At 48.0% G+C, this 24,324-nt stretch overlaps 1 protein-coding gene across 3 annotated transcripts in view; it reads left to right on the top strand.

The window, feature by feature from the left end:
• Nucleotides 1–24,324, top strand: part of ZNF185 (zinc finger protein 185 with LIM domain) — a 53,589-nt gene that overhangs the window by 19,980 nt on the left and 9,285 nt on the right. For all 3 annotated transcript variants that reach the window (XM_055121907.1, XM_055121908.1, XM_055121909.1), the window contains 7 exons: nucleotides 2,663–2,758; nucleotides 3,435–3,530; nucleotides 8,240–8,434; nucleotides 19,207–19,398; nucleotides 20,488–20,598; nucleotides 21,484–21,564; nucleotides 23,636–23,707. In XM_055121907.1, the coding sequence (XP_054977882.1) occupies nucleotides 2,663–2,758; nucleotides 3,435–3,530; nucleotides 8,240–8,434; nucleotides 19,207–19,398; nucleotides 20,488–20,598; nucleotides 21,484–21,564; nucleotides 23,636–23,707 (843 nt within the window). The remainder of the gene's footprint in view (nucleotides 1–2,662; nucleotides 2,759–3,434; nucleotides 3,531–8,239; nucleotides 8,435–19,206; nucleotides 19,399–20,487; nucleotides 20,599–21,483; nucleotides 21,565–23,635; nucleotides 23,708–24,324) is intronic.

Raw genomic sequence — 24,324 nt, 5'->3', positions numbered from 1 at the left:
AGCTGGAGTCAAGCAGGGAGACGGCTGAGGCTTCCTCTGCCTTGTCGCTCTCTTGTCTGTCTCTGGGCTCTATTCTTGCTCGCGGCTCCAGCTGGAGCAGTGAAAGACGCAGGCAGAGGGCCCGGGTTGCCAGTCCTGGCGGCCCACTCCCAGGCCATCCCAACTAGACACACAGCATCAGGGCCAGCGAGGGCTTCTCCTCGGCAGACCCCAGGCACGGCTGAGTGGCGGGATGGGGGCTGCAGAACCATGGGATGCTATGGGGCCAGCGGTATAGTCCAGTGGGAGGGCGCCTGCCTTGCATATGGCTCACCCTGGTTCGATTCGGGCATCCCATATGGTCCTCTGAGCCCACCAGGAGTAACTCCTGAGCACTGCCAGGTGTGGCCTCAAAACCCAAAACCAAAACCTAAAAGAAAAGAAAAAGAAAAAGGGGCTGGAGCAATAGAAGAGCAGGTAGAGTGCTTGCTTTGCACGCGGCTAACCTGGGTTGGATCCCTGGCATCTTAAATGGTTCCCCGAACACCGGCAGGTGTGATCCCTGAGTTCAGAGCTAGGGGGCACCCCTGAGCACTGCCAGGTGTGCCCTCAAACCCAAACTCCATGCAAACAGAGCCACGGGCTCCTCACACGCAGGCGTGCCTGGGGCTCAGCTCTGGGGAGTGAGGGGAGTGGGCCACGCTCAAGCTGTCCTGACTGCATTAACTACTGCAACCCTGCTCCTCCTGTCCCCTGTCCCCCAAGGAGGGGCTGAGGAGCGTCTTTCTCCATTCCCCTCCGACACCCTGAAGGCTGAGTAGTGGGGGACACCTGCGCCCCGGTGAGAGAAAGAGGCCACAGGCTTCCCAGACCTGGGTGGAGTCAGGGGCCACTTTCTGGGATGTTTCAGGGAGTGCCCAGGTCCCGCCTGTGCCCAAGTGGCTCCAAACCAAGCATGAGTCATCCTTGGGGCAGAAAGAGCGTGGCCAGAGAAGACTGGCAAACCTGACTCCCCAGGCTGCTGCTAACTGCCTTCCCACCGGACCTCCCTGCCACAGGTGGCCTTTACTAGTTTGCCACTGTTGCTTGGAGCCAAAGCCTGGCCTCCAAATAAAGGAGCCCGGGGACATAGGGGAAGGGGGCATCGGGCCACTGTGTCCTGGAGCCCCAAGGATAGGCTGCTCGGCCAAGGCCTCGGGGTGAAAGTCCCTGGGCCTCCGGGTGGCTGTCACGGAAAGCAGAGCTTCTGGCCTTCGAGGCTGCGCCGTCCCCGACAGTGCCTCCTGCTCACCCCCCTGGCTCAGACATTCTCATAAATGAGGGCTCTGCTTTCCGTGCTCAGCTGCCTTACCAGGAGCCCAACGGCCCAAGGAATTTGAAACCAATCTAAAAAGTAATCTTCTGGATTGTTATGGTTTTGGGTTTGTGGGGGAAAACTTTTTTTTAAAAAGGATTTAATTTTTAATTTTGTAATTTTTTAAATTGAATCACAGTCATATACACAGTTACAAAGTTGTTCATGATTGGGTTTCAGTCATATAATGTTCCAACACCCATCCCTTCACCAGAGTACATTCCCCACCACCAATGGTCCCAGTTTCCCCCCGCCCCAGCGCCTGTCTCTTTCTCTCTGTCTCTTTCTATATCTCTCTTTCTGTCTCTCTGTTTCTCTCTTCTTTTTGGGGGCAAAAAGGATTTTAAACAAAACAATTTAGAGTTGTCTTACTCATCCTTATTTTGATAATAAATTTTCGAGAAATTGCTTTGTCATTCCCAAAGAAAGAAAGGTTGGTTTCCATGGAAACAGACAACTGCTCTCCTCTTCTGCTCAGCTTTGACTTAATCATTGCAATTGTGAGTGTGGTTGCAAGGACAATGGGCTTTGAGCAGAAACACAGGAACTCTTCCTGCTGACTGCTACCGAGTGGAAAGGCAGCCGTCTGCTGTGATCTATGAGCAGCGCGTCAACCTCATCCTGGTGGGACTGGCTAAACAGCACCCCCAAATCTCTCTCAAGCCATTTATCCTCTTGGCGTACAAAAGGGTGCATTTTCTAGAAATAGCCACAAGGTCCAGTGATGATACCAGAAACCTATCACCTCCTTGGCATTCTTCTAAGCACTATATCACTGTCATCCCATTGCTCATCGATTTGCTCGAGGGGGCACCAGTAACGTCTCCATTGTGAGACTTGTTGTCACTGTTTTTGGCATATCAAATACACCACGGGTAGCTTGCCAGGCTCTGCCATGCGGGCGGGATACTCTCGGTAGCTTGGAGGGCTCTCCAAGAGGGCGGAGGAATTGAACCCAGGTCGGCCACGTACAAGGCAATGCCCTACCTGCTGTGCTCCAGCTTCTTCTAAGCATTGCTATTAACTCACTCACACTGCTCAGCAAATACAAGAAGAAGAAGAAATACTTACTATACCTATTTCACAGATAATCAAAGAGGTCAGGTAGTATGCCCAAGGACACACAAGTGGGAGGCAGCAATGTTTTGCCATGGAGCATGGAATGACCACAGGCAGCCGTGGAATATGAATGACTTCCATGCCCAAAGTATCTATTTGAGCAGTTCCTCAGCTCCTGTCCTCTGTGAAGGACGGAAGCCCCCTTCTAGGGAGGGGATAGTCCCACAGACACAAAATGCTGAACCCGGACTGGGCTTGGCCCCTTTGCAGAGTGTGCTCAGCTGCTGGCTTCACCTCTCTCTTGGATAACCAGGATGCATATGGTGCCAACTCTCAGCTCCACAGGCCTGGGCCAATGGCTACAAGGTAAGTCTGTAGTGACTTCCCAGTGACCAGACCCATTATCAGACATGGACTTTAGGGTTCAATCTCATCTGCAGCATCCCAGGATGCCCCCTTCCTACATATGCCACCCCATCAGGTGACTAGGGCTGGGAGAGGTCCTGACCTGGATCTGGGCCCACCAACTAGGCAATAAGTCAGGACACCCAGACAACACACAGGGACTGCAACCAAGGCCACCAAGAAGAAGCCAGGGAGGAACCCCAGAGAAGAGAGCGAGAGAACTCAGACCCCGGAGGCAGGTACAGCTAAGCATGGGGGTGCGTGGCTTCAGGCTCATGAAGCTGCAATGCAGCAGGCTGTGCATGCCCAGATACTTCTGTTGACTCACCAGTGGCAGCTGCCATTTTTCTGTGAGCGTGTTAATGGAGCAAGTGATCTTTTGCGACTCCCACAGAATACCAGACTCTCACAGAGCCCCAAACCAGGAGGGAATATCCTAGGGACCAGGAGCAGGGCTAGGGTATTGCTTGGCCTTGGACTTAAGGGTTAAAGCCATGGTCAGGGCTCACTCAGTATTATCACGCACAAGAGCTTCAGGCCATATTAATGGGAGATGGTAGCCAAGAAAGAAAATCCTGGGCCCCCAGTCCCCATTGATCTGAGGTCTTCATGGAACCCCGTGTGCTTCTGCCTTTAGTTCTGATGCCACTGTGACTTCTGCCATCCGTCCTTCTTCTGATGGGAAGAGTGACTGTCCAGCTGATCTGGAGGAAGTGGAGGCAAAGCAGAAGGGGTAAGGCATCAGTCGTCTGTGCTGAGCTTCTCTGTGGTGGAGAGATGTGGCTTAGGTTTACACTGGCTCTTGGCGGTGAAGGTGAGGCCAGCATGGCCCATGAGCTGCCTCAAGCCTTGTGGTGAGGGCTGAAGGTCCAGCTGGAAGCCTCATTTCTCTGTCTCTGAGGGCCACTGAACTTTCCACTGTACCTTGTTGCCGCCAGGCAAGGGAAGTGCTCCATAACCAGGAAACCACCCACTCTTTCAGTCAGTAACCTCTCAGATGCCACCTGCCCTGTGTCAGAAGCTGGAGCACCAAGACAAATCAGCGAGAGCTAGCAGGAAGCACAGCCAAACCCAGAGTGGAACATGCCAGTGCTGGAAGAGGGTCAAGCGACCACAGGGTGGCTTTGTAGGGGAGGTGGCTTTTGAGCTGAAACCTGAAAGTGATTAGGAGCTCTCCAAGCAAAGCACTCCAAAGATCCTGGCACTTCCCAGACACTGTCTGTAGCTGAGTGTGGCTGGCACGGGGCTGTGGGTAGTGGATCACTCTTGTCAAGTTAGGAAGGGGCTGACTAGTCTTTCATATGAGAATGATCACAAGAGCCCTATCCTTAGTCACTCACTTTCCTCCCATACACTGTTGTCCCTGAGATTTGTACTTAGCTAGAATGAAGATCCAGGTATCTGTGGTTCCTGGTAAGAATAGTGCTTGGAAAGAAACAGGGAGCGGAGGTAGAGTGATGGGGGTACAGAGTTCTAACCCTGGTGGAGGGGGTCACACAGGTAAGATCCCGAAGTCCTGACTCTAGAACAAATGAGGAGAGATGAGCTGCAGAGAAGGAACTGTAGAGGGAGTGTGCTTAGCTTGTTCCACGGCATCGAGTGACTTGGATCCCAAGAGGTAGGGAGATGGATCTGAGTTCTGGAAAGTCATAATATGCAGTGTGAATTTTATTTCAAGTCTTAACCAAAGATGAACATGGTCAGATTTAGGTGTTTAAAAGATGGGTACAATTTAGCACTTCTCCATAGTATAGTGACATTTTTACAGCCACTCTACTTAAACCAGAATTGGGGATGGGGTGGGTGAATGTAGGGAGATTGACAGAGCAATGTATCTTTAAGGTTCTAAGAAGCCTGTCACGTGGATTTTGGGCTTAAAATTTCACTGTCACCTTAATGGAGTGAAACAATTACAGACACCTCTCATGCACTTTTCTAAGTGCTCTACATTTCCCCCAGTAGTGGCGTGAAATGGATAAGATGGGGAAAACTGAGGCATAAAACAGTCACATGATTTGTCCAAGGCTGACATTACAAATAGCAGAACTGAATTCCAAGGCAAGATGCTCTCAGAAAAAAACTGTTAGAAAAGTTTATGAAATCTGTTCTTTGCAGTCTGATTTCAAAACCCACAGCAACAAACTGTCAGCTGCGTAAAAAAGCACTCTGTGTGCATGTTCTCATCTAGTATTCCCGAAACATAGCAAGGATACGGCATCTTTTAATGCAAACTGACATTAGAGGAAACTGAGGGACAAATCCTGTGAGCAGAGTTAGCCAGAGATCCCATATCTGACCAACTCTGTGAGCCTAGGCCCAATAACTTCCTTCTGATGTGTAAAACTTGGCAAAATCGACAAAACATTCTTTTATGTGTAAATTTTATTTGTTTTGTGGCGCAGGGGATTGAACCCAGGTCACATGCATATAAGGTATGTGCTTTGCACTGAGCCACACCCCACGTCCAATGCCAACTTTCTTGATTGCAGTGTTTAATAATTTTGGTTGCACTGAAGAACCACCCAGGAAATGTTTTGAAAACCAGCGTCCTGAGTCCCAATGCAGACACTTATATTTAATTGTTCTAAGTGGGCTTTCACCATCAGTGTATTTTGATTTTTATTTATTTTGCTTTTTGGGCCACACCTGGCGATGCATAGGGTCACTCCTGGTTTTGTACTCAGGAATCACCCCTGGCGGTTCTCAGGGGACCATATGGGATGCTGAGAATCGAACCCGGGTTGGCCGCGTGCAAGGCAAACGCCCTCCCCGCTGTGCTATCCCTCCAGCCCCGCACCATCTGTGTATTTATAAAAGTTTCAAGTTTGCTCTTATGTCCAGTTTAGTTTGAAAAGTACTGCCTAGGGTAATAGTTCGAAACAAGGGCACCTTCCCCACCTTGTAAGGGGTCCCTGGCAATGACTGGAGACAGTATTTGGGGAATGTCGTGACGATCGGGAGGAGGTGCTGCTGGCAGCTGGAAGGTGGGGATCATGGATATTGCCCAACCGCGTACACCTGGCACTTGTCGCCACTGAGAATGCTGAGAGTGGCAAGCCCTGTTCTATCTAGAGTTATCGCGATGTATGGGGGAAGCCTGGTAATAGTGGGAGAGAAAAGGGGGCGGCTGCACACCGATTACACCTGTTCTCCAGGGGGCTGTGAACTGGACGCCACGACGTCACACCCAGGCGAAGTGGAAGCGCGCACGCGCGCCCTTCTCTGGGAGACCCCCGCCCCGCCCCCGGGATCTAGCTGAGTGCGCCTGCGCGGCCCGCCATGTCCTGCAGCCCGAAGCTCGGGCCGCAAAGCATGTCGGGAAACGCGCCCGTCCACAAAGCGAAATGGCTGCCCTGGCAGCAAAGCACCTCGATAGGGCTCGCCTGCGGCCAAGCCGCCTTCGGCCTCCAGATGGCGCGCAAGGATCGCAAATGGGCCGCCCCCCCACACCAGTTCTCGGAGCCTCTGGGTCCCACTGCCCTTCCGCATCACCCAGTGGGCAGCAGTGGCGCAGCAGGGCCCCGTAACTGCCACAGGTGCCTCCTGCCACCAGGTCCTGCATCGCAGTGGATAGGGAGGAACTGGCCCGGGTCTCCAGTGAACACTAGGCTTAAGAGCTGCCCAGAGGTCACAGCTGTTGGCGCATGGGATGGGATACCGGATTCTCCAACCGTTAGGGACCCCCTGAGAGCTACTGGAGCAAGGAAGGGGGTGTGTAGGCCGGGGGCAGTGGACATGCAGCTGAACCGTGAGGATGTCCCAAACTGCCTGTTGTCTTTCTGCAGCACACAAACAGGAGGCAGTGTGCAGAGTGATTAAGAGCATTGATGGGGTTCTAATCTAACTTCTGTCCCTCGCTTTGTGGCCTTGGGCATCTTACTCATCTACCCTGTGCTATGGTTTTCTCAGCTGTAAGTTAGTGGTGATATTAGTTTCTAACATGTAGGTTTGTTTTGAGGTTAATGTGTTTGTGTAAAGCACGCAGGGCAGTTTCTGGCAGCGGATGGATATCAAAATACCCCGTACCAGATTCATTCGCGTGATTTCATCAGCCGGATTCTAGCTTATACTCTCCCCACTAAATTTTGTCATTAAAAATGAAATTTAAAGCATGTGATGTTTTCTCTTTGTTGTATTGCAAGACCGGGCTTCTCAGACATCAATTCATTATGCTTGAGGAGCAGGTAAGCATAATGCTTTTGGAGCACACCTAAGAGTGCAAAGCAACATCTGTAAAACAATGAGATGGTGCAAGAGAGGAAGGGGTTTTTCTCTTCCATGCAGAGAGTGTAACTGGTTGAGAATGGTAGAGTCTGTCTCTGTCATGCTTCTGGAGGTTAACTTTGACCACTACCAGAATTATTAGTGTGCTTGTGTCAAGGTTTGGGGGCCTGGGAGACTGACTGTTTAGCCAGTCTCCTGCGACTGTTTGCCTAAGAGTTCCTTTTTATTGATTGGTAGCTAACCTCTCCTATAATTGTGACTCTGCTCTGAGGCCTAGAATTCATCCACTTGGCCCACTTTTCACTTTGCTTCATTCACAAGATTGGTGGGAAAATCTTGATTATATTTTAGGAGACAAAGGATGGAATCCTGATTAAGTTCATACATGGTAATGCTTTTTGGATTGTGTGTAGCTCAGACTGGTAGGTCAGGCTGGCTAAAGGAGTGGCATTTCCTGAGCATACCACCTGTGTTGTCTTTTTTTGCCACCTGTGGTGTCTGTATGGGTGAGCAGACTTTCAGGAAAGAAGCATCACAATGAGCTGTGAAGCTTTACCACGCGTGGTGAGATGTGCTGATTGCCTTCTTGTGCCTCTTTGGACATTTTGTTTTTTGGGGATTTTTTTGGCCATACCAAGCAATGCTCTGGGATTAGTCCCGACTCTGAACTCCGGAATAACTCCTGGTGGGGTTTGGGGGACCATATGGGATGCCAGGGATCAAATCTGGATTGGCCATGTACAAGGCAAGCACCTTACCCGCTGTGCTATATCTCCAGCCCCAGCTTTTGTGTTTTTGGTCACTCTTCCTTAAGCTAAAGAGTCAGATTACTTTTTGGGCAGCGTCTCCAAAAATTGTGGTTACTGCTTCCCTTTTTATTGTGGATTGAAGGCAGGGAACTACATACTATGGGATTAATATTCCCAAATTAAGAGTCCCACAATTGGAAGTAGCTGATAGTATGATCTTGTCTTAGGATAGCTCCACCAGTTATTTCACCTGGCTGCTGAGGTTGGGAGGATTCAAGTCAGGTTTAGCTAGAATCAAGGTGACTGTGAGCGGAAATGCAAACAGTTCATTTTTTGGAAAGCCGGGATTCTGCTGTCAACAGTCTGGTTCTGCCCCTCTCTTGGGAACCCAAGCCCATTGGGCTATGAGCGCAGGGCAACCCAGGGTTGGTCCCAAAACTCATCCATGAAGCTGCTCGTTCTTCCTCAGCGCCGCCTTGACTGGTTCTGAGGAGAAGAAGTTGCCCATCAAAGTGGAAGAGGCATGGAAGGAGACACCCAAACCCCCAAGAGATGGCCAGGGAGATTCAGATGCACCCAGCCAGAAGCTTGTGGACCCCAGTACTGCAGAACAGCAGAGCGGAGGAGCTGAGAAGCTGGTGGAACAGGACAGCAAGGCCAGCAGGTAAGGACCATCTTGCTGCTTCTTTGTGGGGGAGGGCTGGCAGGGGCTACAACCCTAGGGGGACCCATTGTCCACTCACATGTGTGCTAGTCCTTTCCATGAGAAGAATGGGCTGGAAGCAGGGTGAAGAGCTGGGAAGTAACTCCAGTACTGCAGGTAATAAGTGATGGGGCATAGAACTTGGCAGATAGTACTGGGTTTCGACGCATGACTTGCATGCAGCAGATTTGGTTCAATCACTGGCACATTATCCCTTGAGCATCTCTAGCCATCACCATGCAGTCCCCCAAGCACTACTCGGGTGCTCAGGTGGGTACCCGGGAACTGCAGGGTAGCACTGTATCCTCAGCCTCTCACATTGACCCACAGCCCAGTTTACCGATTATTGCTGGATGTAGCCACCACGGTCACTTGAGCACTGCTTGGAACCTCCCCACACTAAAAGTGAAAAGATGGGCCATGATTAGAGCAGTGACTGTGAGATTGAGAAAAGGAGGTTTGATAACATCAGTAGGCAAGACCCCCAGACCTGGTTACCATTAAGGCCTGGGGGAGAGGTGAGTGGCAAATCCCAAAGCCACAGTTCTGGCTGAAGTAATGAAGTAGAACGTGTGTCTCCTCTAGTCAGACGGGTGGGCAGAACAGTTCCCAGCTGCCACTGTCCTGCTTACAGCTAACTGTGGGAGTGCCTGTGTGGGGACACAGCAGGCTCAAACAGGTTGGCAGGCAAGAGTGCCTGAGGCATGGCTCTGGCTTCACACTGAGGGACCCCGATAGGCTGGCTGTCTGGCCTTGGCAGAGGAGACAGCAACATCCTGCTAGTGACCACCCTTTCTTCTATAGCATTTGGGGCCTGGCTGTGGCTCAGTTAAGCCCCCTTTCCTGACCCAGCCAGCTTTCCTGTTTCCAGTCTTTGCAGCCAGCCACTGGTTCATGAGGAAAGGCAATATTTGGAGTTAGCAGGCCAGGGAATTAAGGACTACGTGCTGCAGACTGGAGTGATAGCACAGCAGGTAGGGCATTTGCCTTGCACACGGCTGACCTGGGTTTGATTCCTCTGAGAGTATCCTGCCCGCACGGCAGAGACTGGCGAATACCCATGGCGTGGTCAATGTGCCAAAAACAGTAACAACAAGTCTCACAAATGGAGACATTACTGGTGCCCGCTCGAGCAAGTCGATGAGCAGCGGGATGAGGGATGACAGTGCTACAGTGCTACTGAAAATAGTCCGAGTAGCAAGTGGCCTCTCGGTGTCAGTCTACACATGCACCGCAATGCTGTTTTGGGGGATTCTCAGAAGTAAAGGCGGGCAGAGTGAAAACTGCAAGGACATAGGCAAGGATGACAAGATTGTGAGGGAGAACCAATGGAGGATAAGAAAATCCTCTTCTAGGGGCTGGAGCAATAGCACAGTGGGTAGGGCATTTGCCTTGTACACGGCCAACCTGGATTCAATTCCCAGCATCCCATGTAGTCCCCTGAGCATCGCCAGGAGTATTTCCTGAGTACACGAGCCAGGAATAACCCCTGTGCATCTCCCAGTGTGACCCCAAAAGCAAAACAAAAACAGCAAAAAAAGAAAATCCTCTTCTCTATTTTTAGCGTTTGAGGTGACTAGGTTAGAACCTTTGAAAGCCCAAGAAAGCATCGACTTCTTGTGGAAGGGATGTTTATTAATTCCTGTGAGGACATTTGGTATGACTAAGCAAGGCACGAATAGAGGAATGTCAGTGCTGAAGGTAAAACTATAGGCATGGTGTAACCACAATCTGGTTGCTTGCCGCTCAAAGGCCAGTGTCCTAGAAACAAGAGTTGGTGTGCTAGAAACAGGTTTACTCAGGTGCTGGCAATCTGAGAATAGGTCGAACTTTTCCCCCATTGGATTCTCACATTGAGGCTTGGGGATGATCACAAGCTGGTGGACACAGGCAGAGGCAGGAAAGGGCAGGGGCTGGTGGAGAGTAGGGGTTCAGTCAGGCAGCATCCTGCACTTATGTCACATAATTATGGTAAACTGAATCTTTGTCAATGAATTTTTGTTATAATTATCTCAAACAGCTATTTTGCATAAGTGCAGTAAGAACAGATAACCGTATAAATGTTTCATTCTTGGGCTGGGGCAATAGCACAGCAGGTAGGGCATTTGCCTTGCCAGGAGTAACCCCTGTGCATCACTGGGTGTGACCCAAAAAGCAAAAAAATGTTTCATTCTTTATGCTGGGCTTTACAGACTCTCAGATTGAGCTTTTAATGGCTTCTTAAGGTTCAGAGTCTTGCCATTTCCCTTTCTCAGGAGACATCATAGGACTTGACCCATACACTTGGATTTTGGAGTTAGTTCCCCCTTTTAAAAAATTTTTTGGGCATTACCCAATGTGTTCAGGGATTAGTCTGGTTCTGTGCTCAGTTTTCACTCCTAGTGGGAATCCGGGGATCATATGTGGTGCTGGGGACTCAAAATGGGGTTGGCAGCATGCAAGACAAGTGCCTTAAGCCCTGTATTGGCTCTCCGGCTCAGTCCTCTATTCTTTCACCCTATATTTTATTTTATTTTACTTTTTTGCTTTTTGGGTCACACCGAGCAATGCTCAGGGGTTACTCCTGACTTTACACTCAGGAATTACTTCTGGTGGTGCTTGGGGGACCATATGGGATGCCGGGGATTGAACCCAGGTCGGCCGCGTGCAAGGCAAATGCCCTACCCGCTGTGCTATGGCTCCGGTCCCTCACCCCTATATTTTAATTAAAATTTTTTTGAAGAAAAAATTGTTTACTGAAAAAAATAGAGAGATGTGATGGGAGAGAAAGGGAAAGATACATCTTCAAGAGAGAAAATAGCCAGAGCGATAGTACAGTGTGTAAGGCACTTGCCTTGTATGTGGTCGATCTGGGTTTGATCCTTAGCAACCCGTGAAGTTCCCCGAGCACTACCAGGAGTAACCCCTGAACATCACTGGGCATGTCCCCTCTGCACATAAAAGCCCCTGTTTCTCTAATCTTGAGTTCCCTAAAATGTCCTCTCAAGAGGCCACCTTACTCCCCTCCTTAGTGGCAAAGTGCCATGATGTTTTGACTTTTTTTGGCTTTGAGGTTAATATTAATTCCTGAAGCACTTGCACGTGGCCAACCTAGGTTAGATACCCAATACCCCATATGGTCCCCCAAGCCCCGCCAGGACTGATCCCTGAGCACAGAGCCAAAAGCACCACCAGGTGTGGCCCTTTCTCAATAGCTGATTCATTCCCATGCAGAGAATCTCAAGCCTCTGTTTTTAGCGTTCATTAAAATGATTTCTATAATGTTTCCTTCAGTTTCGTGACATATTCTAGTATATTCTTCCTCTCCTGTGATGACTACTTCTCAGTACCAAGCACTGTAGGAAGAATGTGCAAGTGGCAGACAACACAGAATGATGAATCAGGGCTAGAGAGAGCTACAAGGCTTTTCATAAAGGAGGGCCAGGTTTGATCTCTGGCACCACTGGGATTTACCCCTGAGCACTGCAAGCAAAACAAAACAAAATGAAAAAAACATGAAAGAAACGAATGTGATCAAAGAGTGCCCTTACTGACAAGGGAGTCTGTTCAGCTTTATGACTCACAGAGTTGCAAAATAACATTCAGAATTGAATTGAACACAGCAGACTCTTCAGCAGACTTGCCTAAGAATACCAATATTAATATTCAAACAGATGTTATGAGTAAAAATTTCTTTCTTACGAAACACACGAAGTCTCAAGATATCAATTAGGCCTAATTCATATCTATTCCTCTTTCTGTAAGGGTATTGTGGGAGATTTAGAAGCCCTTTCAAGACATTCCATATTCCTTTTCTTTTAATCACAACTTAACTTTTTTTCTTAGAATTTTGTTTTGGGAGAAATTTTGTCATAAATATTAAAAGGTTTAAAATATTTATACAGATTGCTATGAAACAATATACAGTTACCATTTATTCAAACTGACAAAGATTTCAAAAGCGATATAAAAATTTCTGTGGCTGTAAATAAGACTTCACTGTATCATTGTCATCCCTTTGTTCATCGATTTACTCGAGCAGGCACCAGTAACGTCTCCATTCGTCCCAGCCCTGAGATTTTAGCAGCCTCTCCTTAGTCGTTTTTCACAACAATTGGAGGCTCTTTTCAGGGTCAGGTGAAAGAGACCTGTTATTGTTACTGTATTTGGCATATTGAATACACCACGGGGAGCTTGCCAGGTTCTTCCGTGAAATAAGACTTAGCTTGATAATACTAGATCCATTTAGTATTATGTTGATAATACTAGATCCATTTAGTATTAGCTTGATAATACTAGATCCATTTAAGTCCATGAAGTTACTTTGATAAACAACATTTTCTAGGCAGATCATTCAATTTACAATCTGCTTCTAATGCTGATCACAGTCTTAAGAGTAGTTTTGTTGTTTTTGTTGTTTTAGAAAGAGAGAAGTCAAAGGTCGATTTACACCTTTGGTTTACACATGCATGTCTGGCATTAAGGTTTAGCTTAAATTTTTGGCTCCTTAACTTTTTGCAATTCTCAGTGGTTCTGGGGGTTGCTTCAGGCTCTGTGCTTGGGGATGGCTCCCAGGAATACCTGCGGGACCATACAGTACTGGAGAGCTTCCCCCAGTACTGAGCTTTCTCCTAAGCCTTCTGCCACATACATGCACCTACTTCTGCATACTAGGCTCTGTCAGCTTTATTCTTTCAGAAACAAGTTCGTTTTCTCTTTCTTCAAAAGAAATACCATGTTATCTATCCTAGCTGATTCACAAATATATTCTGAATTCTTTCTATTCTCCTGACATTCTGCCTAGACATTCATTTTTAATTGAGGGTTTATTTATTTAAACCCCGAATTTCCAAGGAACACTAAAAGTCAAGGCAGATTTTGTAGTATTTCTGTATTTTCAAAGGATTCACCTCACTTTTTTTTCTGTCAGCCTCTGAAAGTAGCTTTAGTTTCCCCCCTGTTTTACAGTTTAAACAAGTGATTATAGATACTAAGGAATTGGGGGTGAGTTCAGGTTTCCCCCTGAAGAGTGTCAGTCTCTAATCAGGCAGCCACCGTCAGTCAGACTCTTCCTAGTCAAGGTCAGCCCTTTGAGGTCAGGGGAATTACTTAGCAGGCATTCCTGGATGCCCTGGCTGCTGGGAACTGAGAGGGCGAAGCCATCTGTGATTCACAGTCCTTCCTGGCTGGCTCTTTTCGCAGTTACAGAATCCCGGGTTTGTTGCTCACTACCCAGAGACCAGTATTGACAAGTGTTGGTGATCAAAAAGATGATGGACTTGAATCCAAACCATCTCTTTCTAAGATTGGGGCCAGAGGCTTCTCAAGGGCTGGGACAGGAAGTAGGCAAAAACACAGAAGGGAAGTGGACTGGTCTGGGAGCCGGGGTGGTAGAGACTCCTGCTGACACTCATGGTTTGATGTCTCTGAGGCATGTCTACCCGTTCTTTGTAAAATTTAAGACACCACCACTGTGTAAACCAGCCTTCAGTGCTCTGTGTGACATCATTAGACACAAGACAGCTATCCTTTGTTTTTTTTCTCTTGTCCATGATTGGATCCTAGTTTAACATTAAACATAGTTGGCAGAAACATTTCTTAGCATCAAGGGAAAGGCTTGAGGGGAGAGCAATATAGCTGAAAGTTCTTTACTTCAGGGGATGCACCTGTAGATGCTCAGGGGATGCTCTTAGCACAGTGCTCAGGGTTCACTCTCTGTGGTGTTTGGTGGATCACGTGGTACTGGTGATCAAACCCAGGTTTCTGCATGCAAAGTGCTGAACTCCAGCCCTTCAAGTCAGTTTTCCTGGCTCCAGCTATGCAAATTCTGTGAGAACAAGATGGGATATTAAGTAAATGAGTTCGTCCATCAATTTACCAGGTTGTAATTTGATTAGTACACTGGTTCTGTAATTACAAATGACCGAGGATCTTAAGGACAGTGTACTTTGGGGATAAACTTACTGAGGGCATGAAAGAGAGTACAGAGGGTTGAGATGCTTGACTTGTACCCTGCTGACTCTTGTCCGGTCCCCTGGCACCACATATGATCTGCTAAGCACCAACAGTCATCACTCATCAACACAGAGGCCCAAAATAGTCCCCGAGCATTCCTGGGTATGACCCCCAAACCTCTCAAATAAAAATGAAATAAACCAGGATGAACTTGTTGGATTTCTTGGATGACATTACTGGTAAACTAGATTCCTCAGAGACTTGAAAGAGCCAAAATTTCTTTTGCAAGGAATGATTGTTCTAACAAAAGTTCAGCCACAAAACGCCAATCCTTTCATTTGGGAACTCATCAAACTATTGAGAGGGCATATACATAGTAGTAAATACATAATTTCGTTTCGAGTAAATACATGAATCGTAAAAACATGATTTCATTCATAAATTATATCCACGAATGAAATCAAATTGCCATTGAAGAAAATGTTCTAAGCATCTAGCTGTATATTCACAAAATTCCATAGGTAAGTTTTGTGAATTTCCAGTTGAAAAACAAGTTGCCTAGAAAACCTTGAGTTTAAATTAAAGGAATACATATTTGATTATTTTCACACTAAAAAAATCAATCGAAGTTCTGACTCAGAAATGTTGCTATCAGGGAAGGAAACTCCAGAACATTGAGAAGTAGAAGCATCATATGAGAACTGAGGACACTTTCAAAACTCTAAAAAGTGTATAGGATTTCTGAAATGTTTATAGTTGACATTTTATCTACTTAAATATAATTTAGGGAAGGCACAACATTATTTTTTGACAGTATTTTCCATATATACAAACCTAATTATTTTTAGTACCTGTCTTGTTTAAAGGTGAAAGAACAAATAAGTCATTTGGGATATTGTCATTTTTAAGTATAAAAGAAATTCTAGATTTGGTTTTGTGAAGACAGTATGTCAAATGTGATCAGGAGATGTGATCGCCAGATTAAATAACACTATAAGATAGAAATATTTGGCTATTTAATGCACCCGATTGACCAAAACATTTTAAGTAAATGGAGGGAGTACCATGATTATATAGACTCTTAGAACCTGTAATAGGTGGGGGTAGGGGGGTGTGTTTGGGCTACTCTCTGTGTTATACAGGGACTATTCCCAGATCTGTGCTCAAGAGTTACTTCCTGGGGGCCTCAGAGGACCATGCGGTACTGAGGTTAGAACCCAGACCGTCTGCATGCAAGGCATGAATTCATTTTTAATTCTTTTAAGGAACATAAAAAAAAATCTTTTAAGGAACATAGAAAATAATTGTCTTAAAAATAACTGCAGACATGATTAAGTCAACATAAAGTATAAGGCATTAGTTTGATAAGACCTAATATTTTGCCTTTTATACTCATGAGGAAAGAATGGCAGTTTATATGTATTTGTCTTAAAAGCAGACCAATGATCCAAGAACGTATTACTTAACAAAGAAAGGCAAATTTTAGTTTTGTATCTTAATATTTGATATTATAGTTCCGTTTTAAAAACATACTCCTATTAAGTTTTAGTCAGTTTGACCATGACAAGATTTCTGTAAAACTCTTATAATGTTTAAAATATCCCTTTATAATTCATCTTACATATTTTTGGAACTGCTATTTTAATTTAGGACAAAACCAATTGTTTTTCATTAACAAAAGTATTTTAACATCTTACATAGTTCCCCTTTATTACTGTTCTATTAATCTCATGTATGTATATGAATTATATTTTTAGCCACCAATAAATAGTATTTTATATAGAAAACCAAGCAGAAGAAAAATTTTTAATTATTTGCAGCAACATTTTGTTGCAGACTTGTGATGTTTATATATGCCACTCATCAAAATGTACAGTTGTACAGAAATTTTCAATGTGAATAAATGAACACAATCAACATCTTTAAATATAGCCTGTCTGTACTGCAAAAATAAGAAATGAAAGAATATATAAACTTAAAATTATACAGAATAATCATTACATATTTTACCTTAATTAGAAATGATGTAGTAGTTAATGACTATTAGCTAATTTATTATAATCATAATGTTCCAAGTTACCAAAAATATCTTAGATACTATCTGAAGCTGATCAAATATAATTAGTTGAAATAACTTATTATGCTAATGACTTTGATTAAAAGTAAATGTATATTTTTCTTATCAAATAGGGAGTAGGTGTCACATTAGCCTAGTCAACTATTAAGACTGTATAAGCTTACTAAAATATACCCAGTTATAATAGTTTTTATCATATAGAATATTGGTAACTTCTAAGACATAGCTAATTTTTGTTTTTGGGCCACACTGGGGGGTGTTGAAGGCTTACTCCTGGCTCTACTCAGGGATTATTCCTAGAGGTACTGGGGAAACTGTATGGGGTGCCCGTCTGTTTGGCTTGCAAGGGAGAGCACCTCGACTGCTATACTATCTCTCTGGCCCCAAGGCATAGCTATGCTTAGTAAGCTAACAATATTAAAGTACTTTTTGCCAAATATTTTCATGAAATATTCAAGCTTGAATTATTAAAACATTTGGACTATGGGGGCCAGAGCAGTATTATAGCAGATAAGGCAGTTTCTATGTATGCAGGTGACATGGTTTTGATCTCCTTCATCCTGTAGGGTCCCCCCAGTCCCACCAAGAGTGATCTGTGAACAAAGAGCCAGGAGTAAGCCATGAGCATCCCTGATGTGGCCCCAAAACAAAAAACTCCAAAAAAATATTTGGGTTAGTTTATATAACTATATTTTAAAAGACATTTTAAGTATTAGAAATTGTCTCTTGAATTTGAGTTTTCTAATATTTAATTTATATCAGTGCTAATTTCTAAGTACATTGACAGACAGGATAGATTTTACAAATTATTTTTGTAATATCCAGACGTGAAAAAGTAGACATATATAACATAAATATACACATAAATATACACACGGAAGAGTTTTTTGTTGTTTTGTGCTCGCACCTGGTGGTGCTTGGGGCTTACTCCTGGCTTTGGGCTCAGGGCTCACCCCTGGCGGGGCTTTGGGGACCATATGCGATGTTGAGGATTGATCCAGGTTCACCTGCTGTGCTCTCTGGTGCCCCAAATAGAGGTCTTAAGACTGTAACCAAGGAATTTTCAGTATGGGTCAGTTATAAACAGAAGTCACCGCTGATTTTCGGGTATTCAGGGCTTCCTCTTAGGAATCACTCCTGGAAGTGCTGGGGTCAGGGTTGGAACCAGGGTCTGTTCTATATGCAAGGCAATTGCCTAAAGTCCTGTACTCTCTTTGACCTAAAAACTTGCCATTTCATATTAAAGGGTTCTTGTGTTTGCCATATATATATATAACATATATATATATGCACATAATCAGAGTGTGTTTCTGGTATATGAGACAGGTTAAAGTTACCCGCACAATGAGAAGGCCAGACCTTCCTGGTAATCTGTATAGAGGACACTTTAAACAATGTGTCCCAGTATGTAATGTGACTATCAAGTAAGTTTTCGGGGTGGGGGATCTGAGGAGAAACGATACAGGGTCAGAATGTCTGCACAGGTTATATATAGTATAAATATAGATAACGTATGTAGTTATTTCTAATTATTTCCATGTCAGATCCCTGAGGTGTCAGAGACCCCTCCCCTAATGGGTCAGGGTCTAAATCAATGTTCCTAAACCTTTTTCTTGCGGCAGGGGGCGCGCCCGGCAGTGCTCAGAGCTTAGTCTTGGCTCTTTGCTCCGGGATCTCGGCTTGAGGTTTCGGGGAACGACATGGGGTACCGGGATCAAACCCGGGTCTTCCTCGCTGCATTTTCGGCCTTTTTCTGTCAGAGGCTCCCTTCCAATCTTGTCCCCTCCGTGGTGTCCCACCCCGCTCCAGGCTGCCTCTGGCCCCCCTAACGTCCGGCGCGGGGAGGGGCATCCATGGCCCCGCGCTGACCAACGTCTGCTGAGAACCGCGTCTTGTTCACTGACGCGGGGGAGTTTGCAGTGACCGGAGTGCCCAGCCCTTCACTGGCGACCCCGTCAGCGAGCTCGGCGGCTGGGTGTGGGCGCGAAGCCCGAGGCCGCAGGTCCTGGCTGGGTAAAGCCGGCCAGCGGCAAAGGGCGAGGAGTCCGGGCATGCGCGCGGCCGCCTGCGCGACTCGGAGAGAAGCCCGGGAAAGCTCGCGCTACTTGGCCTTGAAGACTGCGCAGGGAGCCGAGCGGCGAAAACAACGCCCGTGCGCCTGCGCCTGCGCCTGCGCCTGCGCGCCGCACCCTCGCCCCCCCCTACCCCGGGCCGGGGCCGCAGCGCGTGTACGCATGTGCGCGCCGCCATTTCCTGCAGCCTCGCGCTGGGCCGCGGCGGCCGCCGGGAACTGCGACGAGCGAGCGAGAAAATGGCCGCGCGGGGCGGCCTGAACCGGGGTGGGGCGCCCCCTGCGCCGGCCTCGCTGCTGCCAGTAGATGGCGTGCGAGGATCAGAAATGAGCCCGGGCCGCGCCCCGGCCGGACCTGCCCTTCCCCCATCGCGGGGCCGCCTCGCGGCTCCCGCTTCCCACCCCGGTCCCGCATGGGGCGGGGGCGGGCGCGGGCGCGGGCCGGGGAGGGAAGCAGCAGGCCTGGCCCTGGGGGACAGGGCCGTGTTGTAAAGAACCGGTGACATAGCAGGGCTAGTGGGAGCAGAGCCGCAGCCCCTGCCTGCACCGAAGGCCACTGCGGCCAAGAGACGCGACGGTCCCTGTGTAGTGAGGCCCACAGGGCCTGTCCCGCGGTGTTGACTCAATAAAAACACGAGTGTTTTTCCTCAGTGCGTTGGTGCGTTCCGACACAAAGATGGTCACCACAGTAGGGGAGACCTGGCAGGAGAGGCCTGGGAGCACCAGGGATGACCGTCGCTGCACCAGCCAGCAGCCTGGCGACTCCAGCATCGTGCAGGCACAGACCCAGAGCAGCACTGAAGTATTTGAGCAGCTGGTGGAACTGGACAATAGAGCCAGTGGGTAAGGTCCCTCCTGTGCCAAGCCACAAACCAGGACAAACCCCGATGTCTCAGACACACCCATTCCCCTCTGCGGATAAGGGCTCTAAGAGAGGACACACTGGCCCCCAGCATCTCAAGGCCATTCTGCAGGTTTCAGCTCACACTCATGACATGAAAGCTCACTATGGAGGTGCTGACTGGGTGCATTTGGTGGAGTGCCTTCCCAGGGGGAAAGGGTCCTGCATTTGCGGAGGGCTGAGAGTTGGGCTGTGTGGGCAAGTGCCAGTGAATTTAGCATAGTCTGAAGGCAAGACTAGGTGCCCGGGAGTTAAGAGATGACTGCCTTGAGGTCTCTGGCAAGGAGGTGATACCCCTAAGCACGGAGCACGTGGATGCACCCACCTCTTGAGTGGGTATGGCACTGCAGTGCGTTGGAGAAAGGAACATGCCAAGCAGGGGCGATGGGCAGATGCACGCTGCATAAGTCAGCAGTGATGCTTTTGATATGGGACTGGCGACCAAGGAGTCAGCAGAGTGACAGGGTGTGAGGGTCTGGCCAGAAACGGGCTTGCTGAGCTGCGATCTGGCTGGATGGCAGGAGCCCATGTGGATAGCTGCAAGCTTTAGCCTGAGGCTGAATGCAGAGAAAGCCAGGATATGTCAGTTTGCTGTCTCTGCATGGGGCGGATCCTTCTGAAGTGAGGGGCATAGAACTGTGTCTTGGCAATGGCCAGGCCCCTCCGTCCCTCTCTTCCTTGGTCTCGCATTTTCTAGGGAGTTTTCTGAAGGAAGGGGGTCTGACCTTCCAAGGGGCCGTTCCCTCCAGTGTGGCGGTGAGCTGGCTGGCTGCTGTGATTCTTCCGGGAACCAGCAGTGGGGAGAACTAGGCAGATCCCACAACACTGGGGACTCCTTACTGACTCAAAGTGTGACCTCGACTCCTGGCCAGTGAAGTAGGTGGCCATCCACACCAATTTCAGAAGAGCCTTTTAGAATAAAAGCTCAGTGATTTGCTGGAGCTGTTGTGAGCACAGAGAAACTTTGAACCCCTGCCAGAGGCAGTCACGTTGCTCTCTGTGCTGATGCACTGGCCCTCGGCTTCTTGCAGGACAAAAGCCCCGTCAAGCTGCATGGTGACTGTGACCGTGACTGCTGGAGCAGAGCAGCCTCACGCTTACACTCCAGGGTCCCCAAGTGAGCTGAAGTCCAGTTCAGCCAGGTAAGCAGAGACAGTATGCAAGATGATGCCCTGGTCACTGTCAGAACGTCTGCTCTAGTGCCCACTGGCAGAGGGGCCGTCTAGTACAGTCCAAGTCCTCACAGTATACCCTCCTATCTGTGGGTCTGGGCGAAGTGCTACCACCCCCCATCTCCCCGGGTCAGTGAAGAGACACCAGTCAGCACTTTCTGGGCTCTGCCCTCTGTAGCACCTTGCTAATAATGCCAGAGGAAGTTCATGGGCACCAGGCCTGACCGACTCTCCTATTGACCACATACCCTTCCAACACAGGAGGGGGTGCCCCAGCAGCAGGCACCACAGTGTCGCAGCAATAGGAGGGACCTCAGCAGATTGGGAATGGCACCACGTGTCGGCCTGCAATGAGCCCTCATGAGGTAGAGCTTGGAGTCTGGTAGCGTGTGTGAGTCCTCAGCCACTGGGGCTCAATTGAAGATGTGGCAAGACTCAGAGTGGTCTCACACTGCAGCGTAACTCTGAGGCCAGGAGACTCCCCGTCTGCTCAGTGCAGCAGGCTAGTAGATAGAATGCTCTTACACTATACACGTGAATGTGACTGCCTTCCTTTGGGCATGAGGTCATGAAGCACTGAGGTTATCAATGAAGCACGATGTCATGTCACCACCGTGGACTCCAGGGAGCCTTCTTTAAAGTTCTCTGCAGCCCACCCACAGTGTCTTGAACTCCCGGGGTTCAGTGCCACATTAGGTGTGGCCCAGCTTCTTCCTTCCCCTGTCATCCTGGAGCCTGCCCAAGCTTCTCTGGTTCCTTCTAACCTGGCAGAGGGGTTGAAGCCTCCTCATTCTGTCTGGGCCGGCCTAGTTCCCTGGGACATTTCAGTAAAGCCCGGGTTTATTCTGTTCACAGCAAAGAGATTCTGTTTGTGAAGGAGTACACGAATGCCAGCGAGGTGTCTTCTAGGAAGCTGGGTGCATCACTCTATAGCAGGTAGGAGTGAGTCTCCACTCTTTCTGTGTGCCGACCTTCTCCTGTCAGGCCCTATGCCATCCCATTCCCATGCATGCCCCCACCGCCTTAGCCCAGAATTGTCCCAGAGTGCCTTCTGGGTGATCATGGGTTGAATGGATGAATGATATGCTTTTAAGGGTGTGATTTTTGCGTTTCCAGCTGTTGTATCTTCATATTCCCCTTACTAGTTAGTTCCCCTGACATCCTACTCCTGGTGCTATCCCTTTCTGCCTGTCTTTGCTTCTTGGTAGAGACCAGCTTTCTGTTGTAAATCCTAAGGAAATCACTCCCCACGGAGCTGACAGGACTCTTCCATATCATCCAGCTTATTCCATCCTATTCCGGGTCACAGGACTCCACTCTTCTGCTTCCCTGACTTTTATTTATTCCATCTTTCATTGTTTGAATACACATTATACTTCAAAAACTGACAGATGCGTTGCTTTGGAATTATTTCTTTTGTCTGATTGCCTCCTCTTTCCATGCCATCTCAGTCAGAAACTAAGCCACGCTGACACAGTGCCCCCTGGGAATGTTTCCTATCATCCTATTGATATGGGGAGTATTTTTATAACAGAGATAAGCCTCCTTCTTTCAGGTGTGGATCATCGGGATTCTGGATGGCTTATATTGGGGCTGTAGAATGATGAGCTTGGGCAGGCATTGGGCTCAAGTTCAGGCTTGAGCTTTGGCCACACGGGATATATCATGTTGGACAAGATACTCCACCTTTCCGAGCCTTGGTTTCCTAAATCGTTATTCCCTAAGTGCTTTTTTCTACAGCTTTATTGAGAGAATTCCCTCCTTACACTCCTTAAAGCATGCAGTCCAGTGGTTTTCAGTCCATTTAACTGCCATCCAATTCCAGAATGTCTTCATCACCCAAAGAAAATCCTGCACCTACTAACCCCCATTGCCACCAGCCATCACTTCTGCCACCATTAATCTGTTTGTGGCCCTGCAGCTTTGTTCAGGAAAGATTTGCAATTAGATAGATAATATGCGGAAGCTCCAGGACCCCAGGAAGTAGTCATTGGTATCTTGCCTTTATCTCTGTAAGGCATCACTGGGCTGAACTGTGCCCGTCTCCTGTCATCTTTCTATCTCTTCATTCTGGGTTTGAGTCGGTTTTGGTTCTTAGGTCACACCTATTGGTGCTCTGGGGATATTCCTGGTTCTGTACTTGCCAGTGGTGCTTGGGGGACCTTATGGTTCCTGGAAGGGAACCAGGATCAGCCACATAAAAGGCACACACCTTACCCCCTGTAATGTCTCTCTGACCCTGACCCCATAAGTTGTTTTTTTTTTTTTGCTTTTTGGGTCACACCCGGCGATGCACAGGGGTTACTCCTGGTTCTACACTCAGGAATTACTCCTGGCGGTGCTCAGGGGACCATATGGGATGCTGAGATTCGAACCCGGGTCGGCCGCGTGCAAGGCAAACACCCTACCCGCTGTGCTATCACTCCAGCCCCCATGGCCCCATAAGCTGTTAATCTTACACTTTGACACTTGATTTATTTGAAATATGAGTCTAATGTTCAGCAAAGCTCAAGGCTTACTTTATCACAAGTGCGATTTCCCATCTTTCTCTTGAAGGGAACGGAGTTTTTCTCTTAAACCTTCATTTATGTTATTTAAAGTATAGTACTCACAAATGAAGATGCAAAAAGGGACAGAGCCTCTCTGCCAAGCTCACCTGCCTCCAGTACAGTCATTGTATTGGGGTCCTTCTTTCCTCTGTCTGATTTCCATTGCTAGTGTGCTCCTTGTGAATGGTACCTTACAGCCCAGAGCTGCTGCCAGAAAAACCCAGCTCCTTTTCTCTGGCTGGTGAAACTGGGAGTCCTCTTGGTATTCGCAGCCTCAAGAGTTTATTCCCCTGTGAGGCTCTGTGCCGAGAGACTCATTCCCAGTTGGCACTGCATTGAAATACCCCCATCGGAGTCATGTCTTGGCAGTGGCCACGGGGTTTCCCAGAAAGTGTGTATGCTCATGACTGCTGTCATCTGCTTTCTTTCTGGCCTCTTCTCTGTCCTCACAACTGCAGTGGCGCCAATAGCGAGGATGCATTCAGCAAGGAGAAGAAAGCTCCGTACAGTAGCGCTACATACCCTGAGAGGTGAGTCTGCTGTGCTAGCAGGAAGCTTGCAGGTCACAATGGGAGAGACAGTGGAGTAAGGCAGCTACGCTGTCTGTTGCTTTGCTGTTTCTGACTCACTTGTAGGACACTGCACAGGGTGTTACCCTTTCCAGGATGCCTTAGTCAGTGCATCCTTGGAACCTAGCGGAGGCCAGAGGCTCAACTGAGGGAAACAGCAGGGTCTGGAAGCCGGACAGTTGTGTCTGCTGGGGAGGCCCCTTGGGATCTCAGGAGACTCAATCATTTGCGAGACAGACTTACAGATCAACCAGAAAGGATAAAGGAGACTACAAAAGATAGTGGCAAGTGGGAAGTCAAGAACAGAGGGCTGCCAACTCCAGGAACTCAGAAAAGTGGCAGGAAGAGCCCTTTGAACTGAATATTGCCCAGAGTGGCTCAGTCATCAGTTTCCAGAGCTCTCAGGAACTGCCAAGAGTTCAGCATGGTGTTCATGATGAGGTACTGGTGGGTAAAGGACTTTCAGATGGGTCTACTCAGGTCATAGTGGAGAACTGGCTACAAGAAAAGGGTGCCCTTGAAGTCACATTGTGAGTCAAATGGACCTAGAACAGAGCAGAGACTTTCCTGTGGTTGAA

The sequence above is a fragment of the Sorex araneus genome, chromosome X, assembly GCF_027595985.1.
Source record: "Sorex araneus isolate mSorAra2 chromosome X, mSorAra2.pri, whole genome shotgun sequence".
Taxonomy (NCBI): Eukaryota; Metazoa; Chordata; class Mammalia; order Eulipotyphla; family Soricidae; genus Sorex; species Sorex araneus.
Note: the sequence above shows the minus strand (reverse complement) of the source record. Positions and strands in the feature narration are given on the sequence as shown.